This window comes from Helianthus annuus, chromosome 13, assembly GCF_002127325.2.
Source record: "Helianthus annuus cultivar XRQ/B chromosome 13, HanXRQr2.0-SUNRISE, whole genome shotgun sequence".
Taxonomy (NCBI): domain Eukaryota; kingdom Viridiplantae; phylum Streptophyta; class Magnoliopsida; order Asterales; family Asteraceae; genus Helianthus; species Helianthus annuus.
This window is the reverse complement of record NC_035445.2, coordinates 170,080,030-170,104,456: the sequence shown is the minus strand read 5'-3', so window position 1 is coordinate 170,104,456 and position 24,427 is coordinate 170,080,030. Positions and strand designations below refer to the sequence as shown.

At 37.3% G+C, this 24,427-nt stretch overlaps 1 protein-coding gene and 1 pseudogene across 2 annotated transcripts; one reads left to right on the top strand and one right to left on the bottom strand.

Moving 5' to 3' along the window:
- Positions 1-13,935: 13,935 nt before the first annotated feature.
- On the top strand, positions 13,936-16,738 carry LOC110902234 (annotated as a pseudogene).
- A 559-nt stretch (positions 16,739-17,297) lies between these two features.
- Positions 17,298-23,855, bottom strand: LOC110900167 (putative disease resistance RPP13-like protein 1). Of its 2 annotated transcripts, none has more exons than XM_022147074.2 (6): positions 19,689-23,855; positions 19,273-19,424; positions 19,057-19,186; positions 18,277-18,576; positions 18,004-18,103; positions 17,298-17,847 (listed from the first exon to the last, which is right to left on the bottom strand). In XM_022147074.2, the coding sequence occupies exon 1, from the start codon at positions 23,713-23,715 to the stop codon at positions 19,708-19,710; it is 4,008 nt and encodes a 1,335-aa protein (XP_022002766.1). In that variant the 5' UTR covers positions 23,716-23,855; the 3' UTR covers positions 17,298-17,847; positions 18,004-18,103; positions 18,277-18,576; positions 19,057-19,186; positions 19,273-19,424; positions 19,689-19,707. The 2 variants fall into 2 exon arrangements, with proteins under 2 accessions (XP_022002766.1, XP_022002767.1); XM_022147075.2 differs by having other exon boundaries at positions 18,004-18,097.
- Positions 23,856-24,427: the final 572 nt, after the last annotated feature.

The following is a 24,427-nucleotide window of genomic DNA, read 5'->3' as shown; positions in this document are numbered from 1 at the left end:
ATTTTTATTATTTTATTACTAGAAGGTTCACCTGTGCGATGCCACGGGTGAATGTAAAAGGTGTTTGAAAATTGTACGAAAATCTGCGAAGATATGTAGGACTCGAACATTACAAACAGTTACCGGCTTAATACTAAAGTTATCTACAGTAGGGATGAGTAAGACTCGAACCCCGTCCTGACTGCAAAGGCAAGTGCGCGCTAACATATATATAAACATATTAAGGCTATAGGGTGTGAGGTGCATGGTTGGGTCATTAATCGCCACGTAGGATCATTAATGAATTGCTACACCCAGTGGCGGAGTCAGAAATTTTTTCTTATGGTGTCATTTTTTATGGATACCCTGGTTTATAGTAACCCGGAGTCAAACTTTTTGGATCGGTTTGGATCTAGTCGGGTCAAATCACATAATAAAAGCAAATATCACAGTAAAAGTTCAATGTCATTGAATAAAAACACATAATAAAATTACAAAGTCATTTAAAATATTTAAAAAATGCATTTAATAGTTGCTATGTACGCATTTAAATGTTTTGAAAACAATTCATAACGTTTTCATTGGCAACTTGCAAAAAAAAAAAAACCTGTTTTTCATTATAACAAACAAGTGCACGCATCATTCAAATGATTATCAAACATCATGTTAGGTTAAGCAATTGAAACAAAACCAGTTAGACATGGGGCTATAATGCTTACTGGATTAGAAAAAATAAAAATTAAGCATAGACCTTTAGTGATTTAAAATATACTAATTAAATTCAAGTAATTGGGCTTAATTTTTGAAATATAAATTTGTTTATTATGTAATTCTCTCAGAAGAAAACAAAACAATAGTGTCGTTTGTAAAAAGACAATGGTGTCGCTCGTAAAAAACAATGGTGTCGCTCAAATTTTTCCAATCATACGTTGTATTTGCTACACAAAATTTAATGGTGTCGGACGACACCGGTGTTCAAAGTGTGGCTCCGCCACTGGCTACACCATCCCCTTGTCTCATCCACCATGATTCCCATGGACTAAACCATGGCAACCATGAGCCTACTTTCCTTATTCAATATTTTCTTTACTTTTCACAAAAATGAATTAAAGTAATATAATAGTGGTTTAAGTCATGACCACGCCCTTAGGATAGTGGTTTTAGATGATGGATCAGAAGTAGACGTGACGCTGATGTGGAGGGTTATGGTGATCATGACGGTCATGACCATACCCTATAGCCTTAAAGATTGATCCGACTTTATTTTGGGAACATAGACATAAATAAATGCTTCTATTAAATAATAGATGTATCATTAATCTTAGATATTAAAATTTATATCCATCAAGAACTAAATTCAACTTTATTAAAAAAACTGCATATGGTTAATCAATATGAAGTTTAATTTGAAGGTCATCATCAAACAATAAAGCAAATATGAAGTTTGCATCCATCATATAATCATCTATTCATCACAATTTAGTTTGAACTAAATTTCTACGAAGTTTAGCATATCTTTATTCTCATCCATTCATCACTTTATATCCATCAAGAACTAAATTCTCATGTGCATGGTGGTCACCAAAAAATGGTTGGATGGTTCCACGGCACGATGCCGATGGTGGTTCCACGACACGGTGTCGGTGGTGGTTCCACGATACGGTGGTGGTACCTCAGGATGATGCGACGGTTTTGGGTGGTGCAACAATTCGGTGGTGCGATGGTTGGATGCTACGTTGGGTGGTGGGATGGTTCAACAATTCTTTAAATATTCTTGTGCATATTGCACAGTTATTTGATATTCTATGACGTCAAGTTGCAGACGTTAAATTTACTAATTACCACTTGTGTTGCACTTAATGTACATTTTACTATTTTTTTAAACTGAATTTCTTTTAAGAGTAAGGTTTTTGTATCTCTTCGCAGCAGCAGTAAGAAAATTGGGTTACTTAATGTGTCAAAATTCTTGACTTAAATCCCTGTATCGAGTTGACAATTGTCGGACAATAGTGGTTGTCATACTCATAAGGTTCTAATATCCAGAGATTTGTCGATTTTCAATTAACAATACTGGTTGTTACATGGTTTTGCGTTAAACAGCATTTGCAGATCCCGTTGAATATGGTGGTTGCTATGTTTTCTTTGAAAAAAATAAACTTCTTATTGTCCAGGCATATTTCTTGATCCTGTATCTTCATTTCACTCTGCTTTTGTTTTAATTCCTCTGCTTTTGTTTCCTCCAACAGCATCTTCTAAAATTATGATTTAATGGTGCGTACATTATTGGTGCAGCTCCAGCACCGCATGATCAATTTAATTTCACTGCACCTTCTAACCTTTTGTGTACTAGTGACTTACGTAAATTAGTCATTTTGTGTATGTGACATTCAAATTATTCATTAATGTGGCATTCCACATCATCAACCACTTGGTCGGTGATCAATCGTCAATGATCATCCACATCACTAACCATGTGAACATATTTTTTTTTCTAATGCCAAATGCACTGATAATCACTTTAACATTTTTTTCTAGGTTAAAAAAGTTAAAGCAATAGATGCAAATCCACTAATACTTTTTTTTTGAACGGCAAATTTGGATCACTGACGGACCGCTGGAGTATCATCGTGTCACCAGAGGAACCACCCGATCATATCCATCTCCACTAGGCATAATGCCACACCAATTCAGGAGGATACCCAATAAACATGGGAAAACCCCCCTTGTGGGAATCGAACCCAAGACCTATTAATTCAGGTTGCCTCTCTCTCGTTCCTAGTTGTTATGCATATATGTATGTCTAAATATATATGTTCTAAATTCACATTTGTTTATAGTGATTTTATCGATGTTCTTGTCCTCTTGGTCAACATAAATTAACAATTCTTTTGTTTCGGAGTAGGTAAAGTGTAGGTATATATAGCTGTCAGCTAGGTTTTTTTTTTTTTTTAAATGGCTAACGTTACTCTCCCAAACTACTATATTTACAAATAACTCACCCTTGCTCGGGATTGAACCCAAGACCTCCCACTAAGACCGTGGGGTATGGGGCGGGGGTTTGGGCGTGGGTTGGGGGAAAACGCCCAAGCCACCACCCCGGGTGGGCTTGGGTTGGGGCGTGGCCCTTGGGGCTTGGGTTTCAAGCCAGGCGTGGGGCGGTCTGGCCAAGCTGACATGGCGGGCTCTCACTGGACAAACCAAGGTAACCGTTGGGCTAGCCGTTGGCCAACGGCTATCTTAAAAAAAATTTATTTTTCCACTATAAAACTCAAATTTTTCTTCCATTTTTACCACATTCAACCACATCTTCTATAATCATCTTCAATTCTCCTTCTACAAAACGAAAAAATGCATCCTCATAACCGTTCTTTTGACCCGAACCATCCGTATGCATTCCAAGAAAATAATCCTAGCCCACAAAAAGCCGTGCTCAAAAATCAAGATCTGGTACGGCATCGCCTTCAGCTGGGAGTTCGGGCTTGCGTAGGAGAATATACAGCGAGCAGTTGGATGACATTTCATCCAAGTTAGATACATTCAACGTCATCCAACAACAAAGGGTCGAACAACGAAGGAGCAAAGAAGCTAGAGATGCCGCTAGAGATGCCCTGAGACAAAGACGTGATGATTTGAAAATTCCATCCCAGCCGATTGATCACCTACAGGGTGACGAATTACAACTAGTCTTGGAGATGAGAGAAGAGATAAAAAAAACAAATATAAACATTAGAAAATTTTTTATGTAATTTTCTTTAATTAAAAATATTAAAAAAAAATAAATTTGTTGTTTAACAAACAGCCCACCGGGTCAGCCCAGCGAAGCCCACCAAACCCACGCCCCAAACCCCCGCCCCACCATACCCTGTTTAAATGTGGGTCGCCCCATGTCTGCCCCCCAAGCCACTTGTCAACAAATGCCCCAACCCAAGCCCCACCATACCCCACGGTTGGCGTCAGCTAGCTAGATAACAATGAATTGGTTTGTACTTTTTTTTTATAAAATTTCATAAATTCTATTATAATTAATGTTAAGTTGTCAATGGTCAAAAGAAATCTTTTTTTTTTCTTTTTGAATGGCAACTTTCATTAAAAACGAATCAAAGAGGCCAACCACAGTTAACAAGAAACTAACACGGAGATGCTACAAAACACAGAAAGAAATCGTTTTATTGTTGTGTCACACCCATGGTCCGATGAAAGAAATTGTTTATTTACTTCTTTAAATAAGTCTGTTGAGCCTTGTTCATATAGTGAGGCTGTTAAAGATTCTAGGTAGATAGAAGCTATGAATAATGAAATGGAGGCTCTTCTTAGGAATAAAACCTGGGAAATTGTAGATTTACCAAAGGGTAGAAAACCTATTGGCTGTAAATGGGTGTATAAAATAAAGTATAAGGCTAATGGTGAAATTGAGAGATATAAAGCTAGGTTAGTAGCTAAAGGTTTTAACCAAAGAGAAGGTATTGACTTTGGTGAAACCTTCTCGCCGGTTGTTAAAATGGTTACTGTCAGAATTGTGTTAAAACTTGCTGTGAATAGTTGTTGGCCATTATATCAACTCGATATAAATAATGCATTTTTGTATGGGTCATTGTCTGAGGAGGTCTATATGACTTTGCCACAAGGGTATTATGATAATGATAAGAATAAGGTTTGTAAGCTTGTCAAGTCCCTTTATGGACTTAAACAAGCCCCAAGAAAGTGGAATGAAAAATTAACCTCTGTGATAATAAATATGGGGTTTGTTCAAAGTTTGTGTGATCATTCTTTGTTTATTTTGAATAAGAATGATGTTGTGGTAATTCTGTTAGTGTATGTTGATGACATTGTAATTACAGGAAATAGTTCTTCTGAAATTATGATTGTTAAGAAATGTTTAAGTGATAATTTTCAAATTAAAGACTTAGGTTTGTTAAAATACTTTTTTTGGTATTGAGGTTTTATACTCAGGTGAGTCTATTTGCTTGTCCCAAAGAAAGTACTGTCTTGAGCTTCTAGCTGAGTTTGGATATTTAGGTTGTAAACCTGTTGGAACCCGCATTGAACAGTCACATGTTGTTACAGCTAGAACTGATAAAGATGAAAATTTTCTTGAAAATGTGACTGGGTTTCAAAAGTTAATAGGCAAGTTGATATACTTGTCATTAACTCGTCCAGACATAAGTTATGCAGTTCAGTTTTTGAGTCAATACATGCATAAACCATGTCAATCACACTTGGATATTGCTTTAAGACTGTTGAGGTACTTAAAACAATGTCCAGGTAAGGGTGTTATGTTCAGGAAAACAGATAGTTATGATCTTTCATGTTATGTTGATTCAGATTGGGCAAAGTGTACCAAAACTAGAAAATCTGTTACAGGATTTGGAGTGTTTCTTGGAGATACTCTTGTATCTTGGAAAAGCAAGAAACAAGGAATTGTTTCTAGATCCACTGCAGAGGCTGAGTACAGAGCAATGTGCTCAGCCACGTGTGAGGTAATGTGGATAAAGAATGTCTTGCAGGAGTTGAAAGTGAACTGTACTTTGACTATAAAATTGTTTTGTGATAGCAAATCTGCTATATCCATTTCTTTAAATCCTGTTTTCCATGAAAGGACAAAACACTTTGAATTAGACTTGCATTTTTTGCCAGAAAAAATTGCAAGTGGCATTATTGAACCATATAAAATTGCTACTGATGAACAGTTAGCACACATTTTTACAAAAGGGTTAAACCTTGTTCAACATAGTTTGTTGTGTGAAAAGGTAGAGTTATATGATATGTTTGCAGTTTGAATTATGGGGGGATGTTAAAAGGTTATAATTCATTATGCAAACATCTTATTGGGCCATATTATGTAAACATGTTAATCTCTTGGGCTATTCTATTGGGCTTGTTTGTTACGTCTTGTTACAAGTGGTGGTTTAGGTTGTTTAAGTTGTTATGGGCCAAGGACTAAACGGTAACATTTGAGAAGTTCAAGGGTGGTTTGTGAAGTTTTGTTCTTTCTAGCTATATAATGGATGAGAGAGAATGAGAGCTCAGTTGTTCAAGATATTTTCTAGGGTTTCTTCACTTTCTCTCTGTATTTGTTCGTACACGAACATCTGTTGTTGAAGATCTTCATCTGCTGTTGATCATCTGTTGGTGGTTTATGGCTCAGTGTTGAGATTGTTGTAGTCTTAGAGACTGTGTTAATCTCTTCGTTTATATCCTTTGTATTTTGTATTTGTATTTCCATTTATGTTCAACAGATTTATTCAATCTGTTGAACTTATACTTTGTATTGTTTAAGATCTCAGACTTTTGAGATCTAGGGTTCTGGTTGGGTTATTTCTGGGTTGGATAATCAATAAAGTTTTTGTCACTGGTTTTGTCACTATTTCTGGTGTTTGGTGTATTTCTGCTGTGATTGATTTAGATCCATACCATTTTACAGGATGGTCATGATGGTCATGAGGGTCATGACCACAACCTTTAGCCTAAGTAACCATGTTGATTAATCAAAGGTCCGGTTAAGACAAAGTATGAGAGATTTTGATATCTGAAATTGCATACCATTGGAACTGTTCTTTTAAAGCTGCATGAAGATATTGCGTCTTTTCTAGGCTATGGTAAGAACATCTTCTTTGGTGTACTGGCTTTGGGATGCGGCACCGTAGCTATCACCACTTGGACTGCTTGTGTCACAAGAGGTGATTCGGGAATCCTGGATCATGCAAAATGGTATGATTGACATGAGAATCTTTTAACAAAAAATTGGTGGTAACAAACCAAGATTAGAATTTGATGGGTTAAGGTAGAGATGACAATTCCAATGCACTACTTAACAACATGTAGACTGGGGCTATGTTTTATTTTCGAAAAGGTCAAATGGCTGGAACGGGTCAAAAGTTGTCTATCCAACTAATATAGTTTTTGTAATCAGGTTTGAGACTTGAAAACAACTAATGGTTTATAAACATATTTAAAATGTTTTGACATAAAGTATTTTTGGGTCAACCCAGTACACGACATGTTTGACCAGTACAAAGTTTACTCACTTTGACCTGTTATTCAAATGTCCAACCAACCCATTTTGGCACCGCTAAAACACTTAAGCTCAGAATCTGCTGAAACTGTAAAGCTGTTCCATCAGGTAGAAATGTTCCATATGTATTTGTCACCGCATCAACGGGGAACGATATAACCTGTGAATCTGCAGATATTAAATTTACTAATTACCACTTGTGTTGCACTTAATGTACATTTTACTATTTTTTTAATCTGAATTTCTTTTAAGAGTAAGGTTTTTGTATCTCTTCGCAGCAGCAGTAAGAAAATTGGGTTACTTAATGTATCAAAATAAACTAATTAGAGTGCATAAATTAGAATACTGAAGCAACATAAATTTCAATTAGCATAAAGGGTCAGGGGCATTCAGCATATTTTCAATAAACTTTTTATAAAAATGAATGAAAATAATCGTTAATTCAAAATTAAATGCAGATGATAATAGAAATCTAATTTCACTATTTTTTCGATCATGAGCATATTCATGATTCCAAATAACCATAAGTGTTATAATGGAACACATCCGCAAATAAGTTAATGAAATCGGAGCGTAATTTCATTGATTGTTGTATCATGCATTTTCATAGATCATGTAGGATTCCAAATAACTGTCACTTCTACAACGAAACACTTATGGTGACAATTAACAAATTATGCAAAAGTTTTCCCTCATCAACACAATCATGATTTCAAACAACCATCATTCCGACAATGTAACGCTTATAATAACAAATTAACAGAATCGGAACCTAATTTCACTATATACAGATTACCACTTACGGATGAAGGATATGTAAAAATGATTGAAGAATAATTTAGTTATCAAGAACATTTAGTAATTTCATAGTTGCAATCCATAACCACTGGTGTAGAAATACATACCGGAATTAATCGCCAGAAGATTATGTCAATGATCGAGTGATCGGATTTGAGAGATTAAAGGATACGGTGAATAAACGTAGATGGCAATGGTGAAATTTGAGATATTGGTGAACATACGAAGAAGATGGCGGTGGTGAATCTTGTAGGAAGGCGTGAAGGTGTAAACATATTGCGGTGACGGAATTCTGTTAGCGTTGCGTTGTTTTTTTATATGTAATGTAGATGTTGAAACGGTGGGATAAAGTCCAATTAACGATTTGACTTTTGAACCGTCCCTTTTTTTTCCTTCTTGAAACGCTAGTGTTGCATACGTAAAAATATCAATTGATTTTGGTATGTAAAGACATAATGTTTAAACTAAGGGGTGTGACTCAAGTTGGTAATTGTATTAGTATATAATTCTTGACTTAAATCCCTGTATGGAGTTGACAATTGTCGAACAATAGTGGTTGTCATATGGTTCTAACATCCAGAGATTTGTCGATTTTCAATTAACAATACTGGTTGTTACATGGTTCCGCGTTAAACAGCATTTGCAGATCCCGTTGAATATGGTGGTTGCTATGTTTTCTTTGAAAAAAATAAACTTCTTATTGTCAAGGCATATTTCTTGATCCCGTATCTTCATTTCGCTCTGCTTTTGTTTTAAGTTCTCTGACTTATACATGAGGATGCAATCCAAAAAACATTCTACAAGATTAGTAAGATTAGAAGCTTGTTTTAGTAAATTTAAAGTAACCCCTGTTGATCTTATAGGGTTAGATCATAACTCATCTTGATCATGTATATACAACTTACGTTATTTAGTCACTTTGTGTACATGAATGATGTGTGCCTTTATTGGTGAACCGTGAAGTGCCATGCATGTAGTCAACGAGTTCTGCACTGGATGTTTTTATTAATTAGTTTACTTTCTTATTATGTTTATGTTTGTTTACATTTTCAAGTAATGGTCCTAGTTTTATGGGGCTTCTTGTTACGTTGTGATCCTTTTAAAAAGGAAGTTTGAGTTTATTAATGAATATGCAGAAAACTGAGTTCAAGAATCCTTTCTAATTTTTTTCTGCCATCTATTTTCTTTGTCCAACAGTTAATTGTTGGAACCACATTAGGCTATGAGGTGTGGGGGCTCTATGGGGCTCCATCCCCGCCACGTTACCATCCATCACCACACCCTCCATGTGGGGCTCCATCATGGCAACTAGTGGTAGCGCCCATATGCACATATTCAGGTGGGGCCCACTAGTTTTAAACCAATCGGATTTTTTTTTTAATTCTGTTTAATAAGGGGCTTCATCCACACCCTACAAATTAAAGAGGGGCTCCATTGTTGACGTGGATCCTGCGTGGACTTGATAAAGCCCCATGGGGCTTCATCCACTCCTCATAGCCTTAGTGACATTCAAATTATTCGTTAATGTGGCATTCCACATCATCAACCAATTGGTGAGTGGTCAATAGTCAGTGATCATCCACATCACTAACCATCCAAACAAATTTTTTTTTTCTGACGCCTGATAATCACTTTCACATTTTTTTTCTAGGTTAAAAAAAGTTAAAGCAATGGATGCAAATCCATTAATACTACCTGGTCTTGTCTTCAACTTAATTTAGGTTACCTCTCTCTCGCTCCTAGTTCTTGTGGAGATATGTGTTCTGTATTCCTTCTATAAGTTAACTTAATTTACACCCTTATTTGTTGTAAATTTGCCCAAACTAATGTAAACCAGTAACTTATCGCCTCTGAATGATTGTTGCATTCGCATTTAGGTAATTATTGCAGTATTTAGTTTGTGTAATATTGAAAGAATGATAGGGATGTTGATAATAAATTTCATATTTGTTTATTGATGTTCTTGGTCCTTTTGGTCAACATATTTTAACAATTCTTTTGTTTGGGAGTAGGTAAAGTGTAGGTATATATTGTCAGCTAGCTACATAACAACAATTGGTTTGTACTTTTTTATTAAATTTCATGGATTATATTTATAATTAAAGTCAAGTTGTCAATGGTTAAAGAAATCGTTTTTTTTTTTAAACGGCAACTTTCATTAAAACGAACCAAAGAGGCCAACCACAGTTAACAAGAAACTAATACGGAGATGCTACAAAACACAGAAAGAAATCGTTTATTGCTGTGTCACACCCATGGTCCGATGAAAGAAATTGTTTATTGAGCTTGAATGGAAATAAACTAATATGAAGTTTGTATGACTAGAAAACTTGACCATTCTTTAATTTAATGTAAACGGACACAATAGTATAGTTATACAAAAGTAACCAATTTGAAAGGCCAATGCCCACTAGGAAACAAAGCAGCACTGCTTGAACAATGTGTGATTTACCAATGTTTTAACAATGTGAGATATGATAGTTGAAAGCTTGACTCCATGTTTTGACAATCATATTCTCAAATCGGTGACCGGTTGGACGTCATGAGATGACTCAATAAGTTAACAATGATATATACAAAGGTAGGCAGGTAAGGTGATTGACGTTGCTCTATTAAATGAAAATTTCAGATAGGCTCAACCAATAGTTCAATATAAATGAGAGTAACGATGGTATTAAAATCTCCATTAATAATCATTTATGACACTAACAAATATATCTGCCAATGATCTCTAGATCAAGTGGTGGAGGGCTTACATTTCTCTTTAGAGATGCAAGTTCGACTCTCACTTGGTGGAGAGTGAGGCATTGGTGGGCAATGATAGGAGACCCATGGAAACCTGGGTTGGATCCTTGAGCCAAACGGGTTTTACCGGTAATTTCACTGTCGTGCCTACGGGCGGGTGGGTTACCGGGTTTTCCCCGGAATTGGTGGTGGACTCGGGTTACTCTCGGAGTACTCCGTTTGTCCAGTGGGTGCCCCGAGAGTGCTCGGGATTGAGTTTGTTGGCCGTTCAAATAAAAAATATATCAAAGTGTTTAAATCGTTAATTTTTGTAATTTTATTTAAACATCCTATATAGAAAAAGTCTATTGTTATAAAAATGTAGTTAACTTAATCAACGTGTATATACTCCTTATACCTGATACAATTTGGGCCTACATGGGCTGAAAATGGGAAATTAAGTGGCCATTTGTCTATGATAAATAGTTGTTGTTGGGCTCAAACCAGCAGCCTAAAATGCAGTACATATTTTTAAAAACAATCACAGTGGGCCGGTTGCATTTGTGTTCTTCACATCAGGTGCGTGCGTTCGAACCACCACTTTTCCCCATAATCACGCTCCCAAAAAGTAATTTATGCCTCCGTTTTAGTTGTTGTTTTGATTTCAATCGTTGCCCCCTTTGTGGGTTTGTTTTTTATTGTAAATTTCTGCTATTTGTGACTAGTGTTTTCTTGTTCCTGTTTTTTTTGCGGTTGATTTATGAAATAGAGGGTTTTTACGCATATGTGAAATTGGGAATGTATGTTGCGCTCTTGTATGTTTGTTGGTTTTGGTTTTGCTTGTTTTGGAAGGGATTTTAGCTATTGAGTTTGCATGCACACCAGGTGTTTGGTTTAATGCCTCAATGAAAGATGCCTCTTTTTGTTACAATTTTTTAAAAGACTTTGTTTTCAGTGTGTAACTATGTGGCGTTTTGGAGCGGGTCTCAGGTTGTTAATTTGTTTAGTACATCAGATGACTGCTTTGGGTATTTTGCTCTATTCATATCTAAATCATAGATGTAATTGAACACTTGGTAAAATGAATTAGTTAAGCTGGCTTCTTATTTGAGAACCCATATAAAGAAATTAGCAATTACTCGATAACAAATAGGCTTACATGTATATCTGAATAAATTAGAATATTTATTGGTCAAAACATTACCCCTTTGACCCGTTTTAACCAACCCGTTTCTGGCCTCCATTGGTGTATATCCACTTTTTGTTTGTTTAACAAGTGTAATTCAGAAAAATTTTCAGTTATCTAAAGATGAATTTTTTATATATATAAATTCAGTTGTGGGGGTTTGGAGAACATGCATGCTTGCCATTTCACTCTGTCTAAGCTTTTATAAGTTAATATTTTTTTTAGTTTATAATTTATGCATCATTTTGATAGACAATACATTCTTGCTGAACTGAGGGAGCATAAAAACTCTTATACTGACTTTGACTTTTTTCAACTTGTTTTACTGCTTTCATGCTATTGGTTCAATCGACTTCAGTGTGTATCTAGTGTAGATTTTTAATAAAATCAGAAAATTGATCATGTGTATTCCTGAGCTTCTTTTGTAAACTAGATCGACATTCATGTCGTAGTATCCAGTAGATCTTTTTCATGTCTAAATTGGGGATGAGTACTAAATTATGGTTCTTGAACCTAAAAGTCGAGGTTTTCCATTTAATTGATTCAAAGACAAAGAAGTTTGTAAATAACAGGTTATATGGATACCTAGACTCATATTTATTTATGTATAAATTTCGCATACACTTGAAAGAGTGACCCACTAACCCGTTTCTTTTTCAGGAAAGTTTATGAGCTTTTATTAACTAATTATGTTATTTGTTCATAAAGTGGAAGTTTAGTTTGATGGCTGTGTATAGATTTGTATGTTGCATCATATGTACTATGCAGATTGCTATTGGAAATGGTCACTTAATCTGTTAATTTGACTATATCTTTGGGATTCATTTGGATCTTTTAGGCTGCTAATTGTCATGGGGTTAGTTTTCGACCCCCGTGTGGCGTCCCCAAGTCCCCGGGGACAAGCCAATCCATCCCGCTTCTTTGTGTGGGTCACTGGTTTCGTCTTGCCTTGGACTCATCAGGAGAGCGGCGCCAGCTCTCGACCAGTGGTGCGTTCGTCGTTTGCACGACTAGGCACGTACACCACTTCATTGACACTGACTCCGTCCTCGAAAAAGTCCAGGACTAGCCAGTCACCCAAGCGTTCAAGCACAGCCCACAACATTGCGACCTTCAAATATTTGGCCTGTGACACTCTCCCACCACCATTTCATGCACGTCCTCGTGCATGCTCGCCGTCCCATACCAGCTCGCATACTTGACAATGCATGATCCCCTTATGTTGAGCATGATTCACTTTGGGAGGGTAGGACACCCGGAAGCACAACAACAATGATCTTCTGTCGTGCATGTTCAATATAGTACGTCAGTTTTGGTTTTAAGTGGCGCTGACGTCCGCCGCATCGGATTAGGTGCCGATGATTCACCTTGTTTCAGGAATACGTGGAACCTGAATAATTGTAGCAGCTTTCACAAAACTTCCTTTTTACGGCGTTGCTTGGACCGTAGATTTTTGAACATAACACGGAGGGCTTCACTGCAACTATACTTGAGCGGCTCTCACGATCCCATACTCGCGGAGTACAAAGACCTTTGACGAAGCAAACCCATATTTGGTCTTCTCCCACCACCATTGCGCAACCATACTCTAAAAGTTAAGCTCATTTGGTTAAGAGTCACGTTCCAACGTATCCGAGAATCGTTCTGCTCTGATACCAAGTTGTCACGGGGTTAGTTTTCGACCCCCGTGTGGCGTCCACAAGTCCCCGGGGACAAGCCAATCCATCCCGCTTCTTTTTGTGGGTCACTGGTTTCGTCTTGCCTTGGACTCATCAGGAGAGCGGCGCCAGCTCTCGACCAGTGGTGCCTTCGTCGTTTGCACGACTAGGCACGTACACCTCTTCCTTGACACTGACTCCGTCCCCGATAAAGTCCAGGACTAGCCAGTAACCCAAGCGTTTAAGCACAACCCACAGCATTGCGACCTTCAAATATTTGGCACGTGACATAATGCTCACTTTGAAAGTAGTTTAAAAAGTAGGTATGTTCTGATTTTTTATTTTCTACATCAGTTAGTTGTTAGCTGTTATTCATACAAACCCTATAGGTTCTTTTATATCCATAATTTCATTTTATTAGATTAGATTACTTTTTGCTATTTGTTTTATTAATATACAACACCTTAATTATTTTTGTGTCCTAGGTTACCTTTCTAATACTGCTATCTTTTACATGACCACTCACTCTCTGTTCGATTAGGTTAAACTGAGAGTTGTGTGTGTGTATAGGGATACCGATGGGAGTAACGGTCAAGTCATCAGTCAACATCGCATTGAAAACAGGGTACTCTGTTTTGGTCACCGTAGCAGCTGGTTTCGTTGGAATCCACATCAGCGCCGCCTTGAGATGCCGTGGTGACTACGTTTTAGGGTTAGACAATTTTAACAGTTATTACGATCCTACCCTCAAAAGGGCTCGTCAACATGTGGAAAAAAAGTGGGATTTTCATTGTGGAACGGGACATAAAGGACACCGGTTTGCTGAACAAACTCTTTGAGGTAGTTCATTTTACTCATGTTATTTATTTAGCTTCTCAAGCTGGTGTTAGATATGCAATGAAGAAACCCAAAATCTTATTCTCATAGTAATATTGCTGGTTTTATTATTGTTCTTGAAGTATGCAAAAATGCAAATCCACAGCCTGCAATTGTTTGGGTATCTTCTACTTCTTTTATGGGTTTAATACAGAAGTACCCTTTTCGGAAAAAGATCGAACTGATCCTATACGCTGCAACGAAGAAAGCGGCTGAAGAAATCGCTCAGACGTATAATCATATTTATGGGTTGTCTTTGACGGGTTTCAGGTTCTTTACGGTTTATGGACCATGTGTTGATACACTTTCTTCTTTCGAAGCGTGAAGACTTTGAAGATCCTCCGACATGAAAGACAGAGAAGACGAATCATCACAGAAGACGAACTATCACGAGTAGCGTCCAAGGGGGAGTTTGCTGATACACTTTGTGTGGATGCGACTCGGCTCGGTTCGACTCAGCTCAGTTCGACTTGGTTTCGACTCGGTTAGGTCCGGCTCAAGCCCGACGTCATGACATTCCTCCGTCGTGCGCCCCAGAGTTCGACACGCGAAGCACGGCGTGCCGCGAACCAAGTCCCGATTATACATCACCATGACATCATCATTGTGATGTCATGATGATGTCATGGTCTTTGAATTTGGGAAAAGTTGACCGAAACTACATCTGGGCCGTGAAACTTGATTTGGGCCTTTGACTTGTTTTGGGCTTCTACATATGACGAAACAAAAGTTGGATATGAAATGGTTGTCGACGAAACACTTCTGTTTCGTCGACTTTCTTTGTTTCGCCGAGTGGCCCTTTAAGTTGTTGTTGGGACGTTTCGTCAAGCTCCTTGTTTCGTCAAGATTAAAAGTTAAAATCTGTTTCGTAATAAAAAAAAATCACTAAAAAACCACTTGATAAAAACCAAACTTGTTTGGTTTTAAACAAGAATTAGAGCCAATGCTCTGATACCAATTGTAGGTCCGGCTAGGAGGATCTAGTCGCCTAATCCTTGTGTACGAACCAACCCGGTTGTGCGGAATCCAACCGGAAAGGCAAACCGAGATAGAACACGCAAATACACGACACGCAATATTCACCGATTAACACCACTGTATTAATACGTATGAAAGGTTCAGTTACAAGCTCAATGTTTACAAATGTATTTTGCAAACTCTCTCAAACTCTCGTGTGTGTGTGTGTGTGTGCTCTCTATTCTGTTCTATGTGTTCTCTTTCTGATATCAGACTATTTATAGCAACATACACCATGAAACAGATCTTGGCGAAACAGATCTTGGCGAAACAGATCTTGGTGAAACACATCTTGGTGAAACAGATCTTGGTGAAACAGATCTTGGTGAAACACATCCATGCTTGACGAAAAGGAAACAGGTCGATGAAACACATGTGTTTCATCGACACTCTATGTGTTTCGCCAAATATGGGCTTGGGCCCAGTAGAGTTTCGTTGACTTTGAGATCAGCCCAAGACTTTGATTTGTGGATGTGTTATAAGCCCAAGGACAAAATCAAGTCCTTTGTTCTCTTGGCTTGGTTGCGATCTTCTTACAAACGACGGAGGAATGCCGTTGCTAAGCCGAGCTGCGTCACGTCGAGTCGCGTCCACACAAAGTGTATCAACAAATCGATTCCCATTTTTGAGTCTAGTAATCACCATGACATCATCATTGTGATGTCATGATGATGTCATGGTCGACCCGGTATGGCTTATTTTTTTCTTTAGTAAAGATATCTTGAAACAAAAATCGATTCCCATTTTTGAGTCTAGTAATCATGGGACTGTTGCGCGTGATTTTACTTTTATTGATGATGTTGTAAAGGGTTGTTTAGGTGCTTTAGACGCCACTGAAAAGAGTAGAGGAAGTGGTGGGAAGAAGAAAAGGGGTGGCTCAGTTGAGGATTTTTAATTTAGGGAATACTTCGCCTGTGCCTGTTTCGGAGCTTGTTAGTATTCTGGAGAAGTTGTTGAAAGTGAAAGTGAAAGCGATAAGACGTGTGATGAAGTTGCCTAGAATTGGTGATGTCCCGTTTACTCATGTGAATATTAGTTTGGCGCAAAGGGATTTTGGCGTTGAGGAAGTTTGTTAGATGGTATGAGAAGTATTATGGTTCAGGAAAAAGGAAAAAGAGTGATCACTGAGGCGCAATACAACACATTGATGCAAAAAGTTGTAAGCTTGTTCTTGAATTCTTGTTTCTTTTGATATATTCGCATGATTGATTTATTACTCCTGCACTTTCCGAAAACAAATTATCTTATTTTCAACTGTTGGTATATGATTATGCATCAAGGAAGGAGGAAAGAGGGATCTCACACGATGAACAAGTTTTTGTGGTCCATCGGGGTCTTCTTATGAGAACTTTGTGTTCTTGTTAACTCGCGCGGATGTAATTTATTGTATCAGTGTTATTGTAGGATTCATGGCTAATAGCGCAAATTTTATTTGGTTGGATTTGTATCATTTTATGGTATTCAAAAATATAGAACACATTAGTTTAAGTGTATGTGTTTTTTTCTTTTCTTTTTATTATAAGTTTCTTGATATGAGTTTGGTTTCTGTGATCTCATGATACATTTTTACATTCAGCATGACTTTATGATTTCCTTTGTTTTGTTACCTCTTTACTAATCTTTCTTTTTATTGTAATTTGTCAACTGAAGTTGCTAGTATAGGGTTATCAAACAATCGTGTCGTAATAGTAGCTGTGCATTCTTGCCATCTAACTCGCATTCACCAGTTGTTACATAAATCTATTAACAACCTAGGGCAATAGTCGTGTAAACTTTACAGGTCATGTCTACTTTGTTTATCCATTATTTATAAGATATTGCAACTGCATGAATACCTTCCGAGTTACTACCAAGAAAATTAGATCTTTCTAGGATACAATGTTGTTGGGAGATTAAATTTGTGTGCATCGCAATCAAGCTAGAACTTAGCTAATACCCTACATTCATTGTGAGTTAGTTTGCAGCGGGATATTAGTAAATCAATGTGTCAGGTATCACTGTTTCATCGTCAACTGATTCACAATATGCAAAACAATAAACAAGAGTAGAAGAACAATTGCTATAAGCACAAGGTATTAATCAAAATTGATTGTTTGAATACATCATGTAAAACTAGTTATAAATTAAAATTGAATTTACATATGGTTTTCTAGCTAACGCTCTAGCTATGAAGAGGGTGACATGCAAATTTTCTCTGAATTTGCACACATAAGTTCATGCACCGACTTCACACTCAACTGCTTGACACATTAAACTATGGGGCCAAGTGATAATAATATCAATGCAAACTCGTGTATCTATATTCTTGTCGAGACGTACGAAATTGACAAGTGAGAATTATGTATAACATCCTCTCAACAAATTGTCTTCGTCAAATGATAGGCTAACACGTGGCATCTCTTCTTCATTAGCGAGACTTCATCAATCTTCACTAGAGGTAACTTGCTTCAGTGGTAAGTTCCCTTGATCTTCATCCAGATGGTAACTTGACAATTGACATCATAGGCTAGTTCCATAATCCTCATTAGTGGTAACTTGCCGTCAGAGGTAATCTCCATTGATTCTTCATCAATTATAAGTTCCTTGGAATTAACAACCTAAAAAACAACGAATAAATATCTAGTTAAAAAAATCCAGCCGTTTTTTTACAAACAAGCGAAATTAATTAAAAATGCTTAATTGCGGAAAACATTGACTTCAACATCGGAGCTCTAGATGACGAAATTAGGTCCCTGGGAGTTGGGAAAACTCACCTATAGCATTACTTATCCTCGTATAACTTCAAATTGTCTAGTTGCACCAAATACGAGTTTGCAGTCTGCTAGATCATGGATTAGCTCCGCATCCCTATCACTTAATAATAATAATAATTAATATTTTTATATAAATTTAGACAAAAAGTCCTTTGGATTGATCAAATCCGATCCATTTTGAACGACTCCAACAACTACTAGTAACCATGTTGATTAGTCAAAGTTTTGGTTAAGTTAAAGAATGAGAAATTGCTGAATATTTGAGTTGCATACCACTGAGATGCAGAACAGAGTCGCGAGAGTTTTGTTCCAAGTTACATGAAGCTACTTATCATTTCTAGGCTTTCTTCACTCGCACTGTTTGCAAAATCTTTAACATCTGTGACTTAATTTGTTTCTCATGTTTGTTGCTTCTTCGATTTCTTATTCAACCTTATCTTGAATCTCAGGATGTTTGCAGAGCATGTAAATGAACCAAATTATGGCAATAGATGTAGCCAGCCTCCTTTCCACCAATTATGAAGTATTTTGGATGTGTACGTTGTTGATTTGCAGAATATCTTCTTTCTTCAACTGCAATTAAAAAACTTCAAGGGTCAAACAATACACTTTGATATTAATGGCCAAACCCATTGCTTTTCAAATTTAAGAATGTTACAGAAACAACTTTTTCCATTGAAGATGATGTGGACCCTGTTGCATTTCTGTACCAGCTAAAAAACTATTCTCAAAACATCATAGTAATCAATTTTGAAGTCAATTTTAATTTGTTTGACCTCAAGAGTCAATCTGTACTTCATTTAATGGTTGATGTGGTTATGTCTGGTGGGTTGGACTGACTATATTCTAAATAGTATATTTTCTGTAATCATAGTTAAAACATTAATTGGCCATAAGGTCAAAAGAAAATTAAAATGTTTGTACCAGAGTCCAACACTCCAACCCGCCTCAGTTTAACCCTACTAAAAAGTCAACAATATTATTAACCCGAATGTGTTTTAACTCGTTATCCAACCCACCCATCATTTTTATGGGAAAAAAGTATAAGCTTACCAGAAATGATGTTGTCCATCATCAAGCACTTTAACCCTTTCCTTTAAACTTAGCCTCTGGTCCGATGTTTGACAATTCATTAAGACCTTCACTTTGAATATTGAATCCAACTGATTTTCATGAATAAATCCTGTGTTATATCATGAATAATAATAATCAAAACCAGTTTGTTATATTATGGGGTAGTCAAATGTTGTTGACTTAAAAGGAACTTACACTTATGTCATCGACATTTTGTCTGTTATTAGCTGATTCAGTAATTATACACGCGAGTTTTACTGCACTTTACTCAAGATAGTTTCCCTGAAAATTGACATCTTGAGAGTTTTCTCTGTTCTTGAATTTGACCTGGTCAACTGTGAATGTTCCTGCAAAAGTTTAGTTGTAATATATAAGTTATTCACAGACTTCATATCAAGTATTAATACAACTAATCAAATTAGCTATGTATGTTTTCTTTATCATAACTCCACAGTAAACAAAATGCCTAAATTAATCAAACCAAATGCAGATCTAAACCCTAATTTAATTATTATTTAAAACTCAGAGAAAGAAGAAGAAGGTAAGGGTTATTTATTTAAAACAATGTCTAGTAATAATTATTAACTGATATTTAATTAACATGTATGTACCTTTCTTTCAATTAGTCTCTTATATGTAGATGCAGGGGATATGAGAGATGAGTGGCCAGTAGTGGGAGCCTCTTCCTTCACACCTTTCTTTCAATTTTGGGCAATTATGCTTTATTATCAAACTCAAAAGTGAAGGTAACAGCGTCTCTGGTAGATCATTCACCTTTGGACAATTGTCAATGTACAGATGTTGAAGGGATGTGAGGTGTTGGAGTCCCCTTGAAAGTGATTCCAGGTTATCAAACATTTCTATCCAAAGTCTAGTAAGAGAAGAAGGGAAAAGGTGGGACAATTGACTAAAATTCCTCACATCAGGTTCATTATATAACGTTAGGTCAACAAGGGAAGCTGGGAAATTCTGACTTCCCCATTCTGAGATGGGCTTTTTCAACCCCCCTACTTGAAGGAAACACAAATTGGGAGGCCAAAGCCCACGAGGAAAGGAAGCATCAATCATTGGACACCCTTTGATGTACATATGTTTTAACATGGTGAGATTGGATAGCTGAAGGTCAGGAAATGACTCCAGATTTTCACAATTGTCTATCCTCCAACTGATTAGATTTGGTAGCTGCAGGTCACCAAATGCCTTCATGTTTTTGCAACCTTCTATCCACAGATGTGTGAGATTTGGCAGATGGAGGTTAGGAAATGACTCTATGCTTTCACAACCTTCTATTCTCAACCTGGTGAGGTTTGATAGCTCAAGGTCAGAAAATGACTCTATGCTTTTACAACCTTGTATATTCAACGAGGTGAGATTTGATAGCTGATGAAGATCAGAAAATAACTCCATGTTTGGACAAGAAATTATTGCCAAAGAGGTGAGGTGAGTGGAGTTACTCAATTGATTTATTGATTTTAGATTTCCACAACCCCATATATCAAGTGACTTGAGATTCTGCCCTCCTCCACCTGTTGTTGTTGCTCTTGGTAAGGAGACATCTCTAACTGAACCACACCTTTCGATAACTAAACTCTCAATGCTATTTGGACAACACAAACGCTCCATACTTTCACATGAATCTATAACCAACTTCCTAAGAGATGATAGGAGGTCGCTCCCAGTGTTATCCTCATCCTCCTCTTTCTCTCCTAAACTCACCAAATTTTTACATTTCCATACCTTCAATTCCTTTAAATTTACAAGAACTTTACTTGCCTCTGCATCTGATTCCCATAGATATCTTATCTCATCACATATTTGTATGCATAGCTCTTCAACAGCCACAAAATTCACCATGACACCTCTCCACACCTCATCCGTAACCCCTAAAATTGATCTTATTTTCAATTTAGTGGTTGATGAAGCTGCTTGAACCAGACTTCTCAGCACACTTTCACCACATCCCTCTATCCTCAAAACTCTTAGTGAAGGTAATGCTTCAAGTGAGACATCAATCAATTTTGGACAATTTTTTATTCGAAGCTCTCGAAGGCGTGGAAACATCACCTCGCTATTGGTTGACCATACCTTCCAACTAGACATATCTTCAAACCTTAGAATTTCAAGTGACGGGAAGGTAACATCAGTACTCCTACTTAACTCCAAACTTATGACTTTAACATCATCCATTCCTTGAATCAACAACTCCTTAAGTGAAGGTAGCTGCCCAAGTGGCGGTAGAGATGTACATTTTCTACAACCATGTAGCGACACCTGAACCAATTGATGAAAAGACGGATCCCCAACCCAATTTGGAAACTCTATTCCCTTATAATACTTAACCTCAAGCATTTTCAACTTATCACTATGGGGCTTTAACTCATTGAGAATCTCCTTCTCAAGTGTTTCCCTTCCTGAAACATCATCCCATTCCAACTCTAACTTATTAATCCCTTTCAAAGATAAGTTCGCCTCTCGTGCATGCATTGAGCTTTGTACTTTGTTCAACCCCTCTATGGAAATTTCCCCATGGAGATCCTTTAATCCCTTAATCTCAGTAATTGCAAAGCCATTGTTTCCTTCAATGATAATTTTAGTGAGAGTTTGTAGGCTTTTCAACTCACCAATCCCCAAGGGCAACTTTTTCAGACATGGAGTATCTCTCATGTCAAAATGCCTTAACTTTTTTAGCTTTAAAAAGCTTTTAGGCAACTTGGTCAAACTCTCACATCCAAAAACTATCAATGTTTCTAAATTATAAAGATTACCAACATTGTCCGGCAACTCTTTGATATCAGTTTTAGATAGATTAAGATACCTCAGGTGCTTCAAACTACCAATGGAATTCGGTACCTCACTTATAATAAAACGACTCAAACTAAGAACCCTTAATAACGGTAACTCAGGAAGTAAGTCAACCAAAATCTTGCTGGATAAGTAGAACTGGTCCCACCATTGATCCACCCCAACATATACCGGTAACAATGTTCTCAAACCTTTAGCTCCCTTGAAGGCCTCAAACTTGTGGTAAGCTACGTATTTATCACGAATAAATGACATGTGGCGGTACCTTGCTAAATCTTCTGTCGCCATCCGATTGTCATCCCTTGAAAAGAACTCTCCGGCAACAAATGTGGCCAAATCATTCATCAGGTCATGCATCACAAATAACAGTTCCTCATTTGGTGATTGTTGAAAAAATGACCTTGATAACAACTCTTCAAAATATTCATAACCAAGGCGTTCTGGTGACTTGGCTGCATTTGGTTTGTACAAAAACCCTTCGGCCAGCCACAACAGGACTAACTCTTTTTTGTCAAACAAAAAGTCCTTAGGAAACAAGGAGCAATATGCAAACAACCGCTTCAAATTTGCTGAAAGTTCATGGTAGCTTAACATAAGGGCAGGAAAAATCACCTTCCAATCTGCAGAAAGATCACCAACACTTTTTGAATCCCATATCTTACTATTCAACACCTCATCCCATTTTTCTTCATCTGTTTTACTTCTCAATAGCCTTCCAATTGCCTTTAAAGCCAAAGGCAAACGACCACACTTTTCCACAATACGCTCACCCTTTGGTCTGAGTGTTGGGTGCAAATCAAAGTTGTCTACACCCAATGCATGTAAAGCAAATAAAGACAAAGCATCTTCACTCGACAAAGTCTTAAGATGGTCTAGATTATCAAAACCTAGCATCTTAAGCAATTGCTCCTTGCGAGATGTCATGATTACCTTACTTCCACGAGCCCCTGAATGAAATGGGAGCACTAGGTTTTCCCAATCGTTGAAGTTTTCACTCCACACATCATCTAGTACTAGTAGAAATCGCTTGTCCTTAAGTTTCTCTTTAAGAGCCACTTGAAGCTGATTTAGATCAGCAAATTCCTTGTTTTCGTCGGACACAGCTTGAAAGATGGTTTTGGTTATCTTAGAGATATCAAAATCATCAGAGACACAAACCCATGCGTGGAGTTCAAACCGACCCTTCACTTGTGCATCATTGTACAAAAATCTAGCTAGAGTGGTCTTACCAACCCCACCCATACCGACTATGGGTAAGACGCTGAAGTTTTCCTTACATGGCTCATCCTGCAACAGCTTGTTGAGCAATTTTTCTTTCTCACTTTCTCGCCCAACAACTTCAGATTCTAGCAAGGAGGTTTCGTTTCCTCTATTGTTATTTTTTGGCTTTTCATTTTTCACAATCAAACCAAGATCGCCCTTTTGGTTCTCTAGATGTTGTAACTTGGTGTTGATGCTATCTAACTTGTGATGCAGACGTTGACTTAGTGAGAATTTTGTGCAGCAAGTTGGGACTATGAGGTCTCTTACCTTGCTGGTGATTGCTCCCGATTCCTGGGTCAGCTCACGACGCATAGCTTCGGTAGCCACATCATCTAGTACATCGTCGATGTCGTAAGCCAAATGTTGGAGACTGTTGAGCCATTTTTTAACAGATTTTTCGGTTATTTCTTTCTCAGAAGCATCAGTAAGCAGATCTTGGATATGGGAGAGTGTGCTCTGCAGTTCATTGAGCTCAGAATCAATTTTCTGAGAGCGAGCAAATTTCTTGAAGGCTTCATCGGTTAGCTTCTCAAAAATGACACTGAGGAGGGCAGAAGCAGCAGTTTCAGCCATTGTTAACAGACAGTGAAGAGGTAAACTGGAAATTGGAAATTGGAATGAGAGTAGTTGGTGCGTAATCTGTATGCTATGAATGTAAAGTAAACAAGACACAAGTGGAGATAAGATGGGAGTGGTCTGAGAGGAGATAAGAAATGAGCGGACAGAAAAAAGGATACAGTTTATAGACATTTCAACCAATTGTCTTGGTCAACGTGCAGTTTTTTAATATATTGATTATCATATGTTTATATTGCGAGAAGCCAAGTTGCCGACATTCATTTTTATTACTTGTACTGATGTTTTAAAACAGTTTACTATTTTTGCAAAAAAAAAAAAAAATAATATAAAAGGAGTAATGTGAATATTTTGATATCACTAATTAATTTAGAGGATTGTATGCATTGGAAATAAATACTGGACGGCTTTCATGCCAGTTTATCCATTAACGTTTTATCTTTACTTTCTGGTATGACTCATTTATGGTAAAAAACAATCCAAAATCAGTTTATTCATAACGAAATAGGTTGAAATCATTTTTAAATGCATTCGGTATATACATTGACCACTACGAAAGTCATAGGGCCCGTAGAGACGTTTTTACCCTCACACACCGCCCCTATAATAACAACACCCGGTGTCAGGGGCGAAGTATAGTGGGTGCCAGGGGGTGCACCCGCCCACCCCAATGTTTCCGGTTAGAAGTGTATAGATTCCGATTTTTCAT

Coding starts and splice junctions, on each gene's coding strand:
- LOC110900167 (XM_022147074.2), bottom strand. CDS start 23,715: ATGGCTGAAACTGCTGCTTCTGCCCTCCTCAGTGTCATTTTTGAGAAG.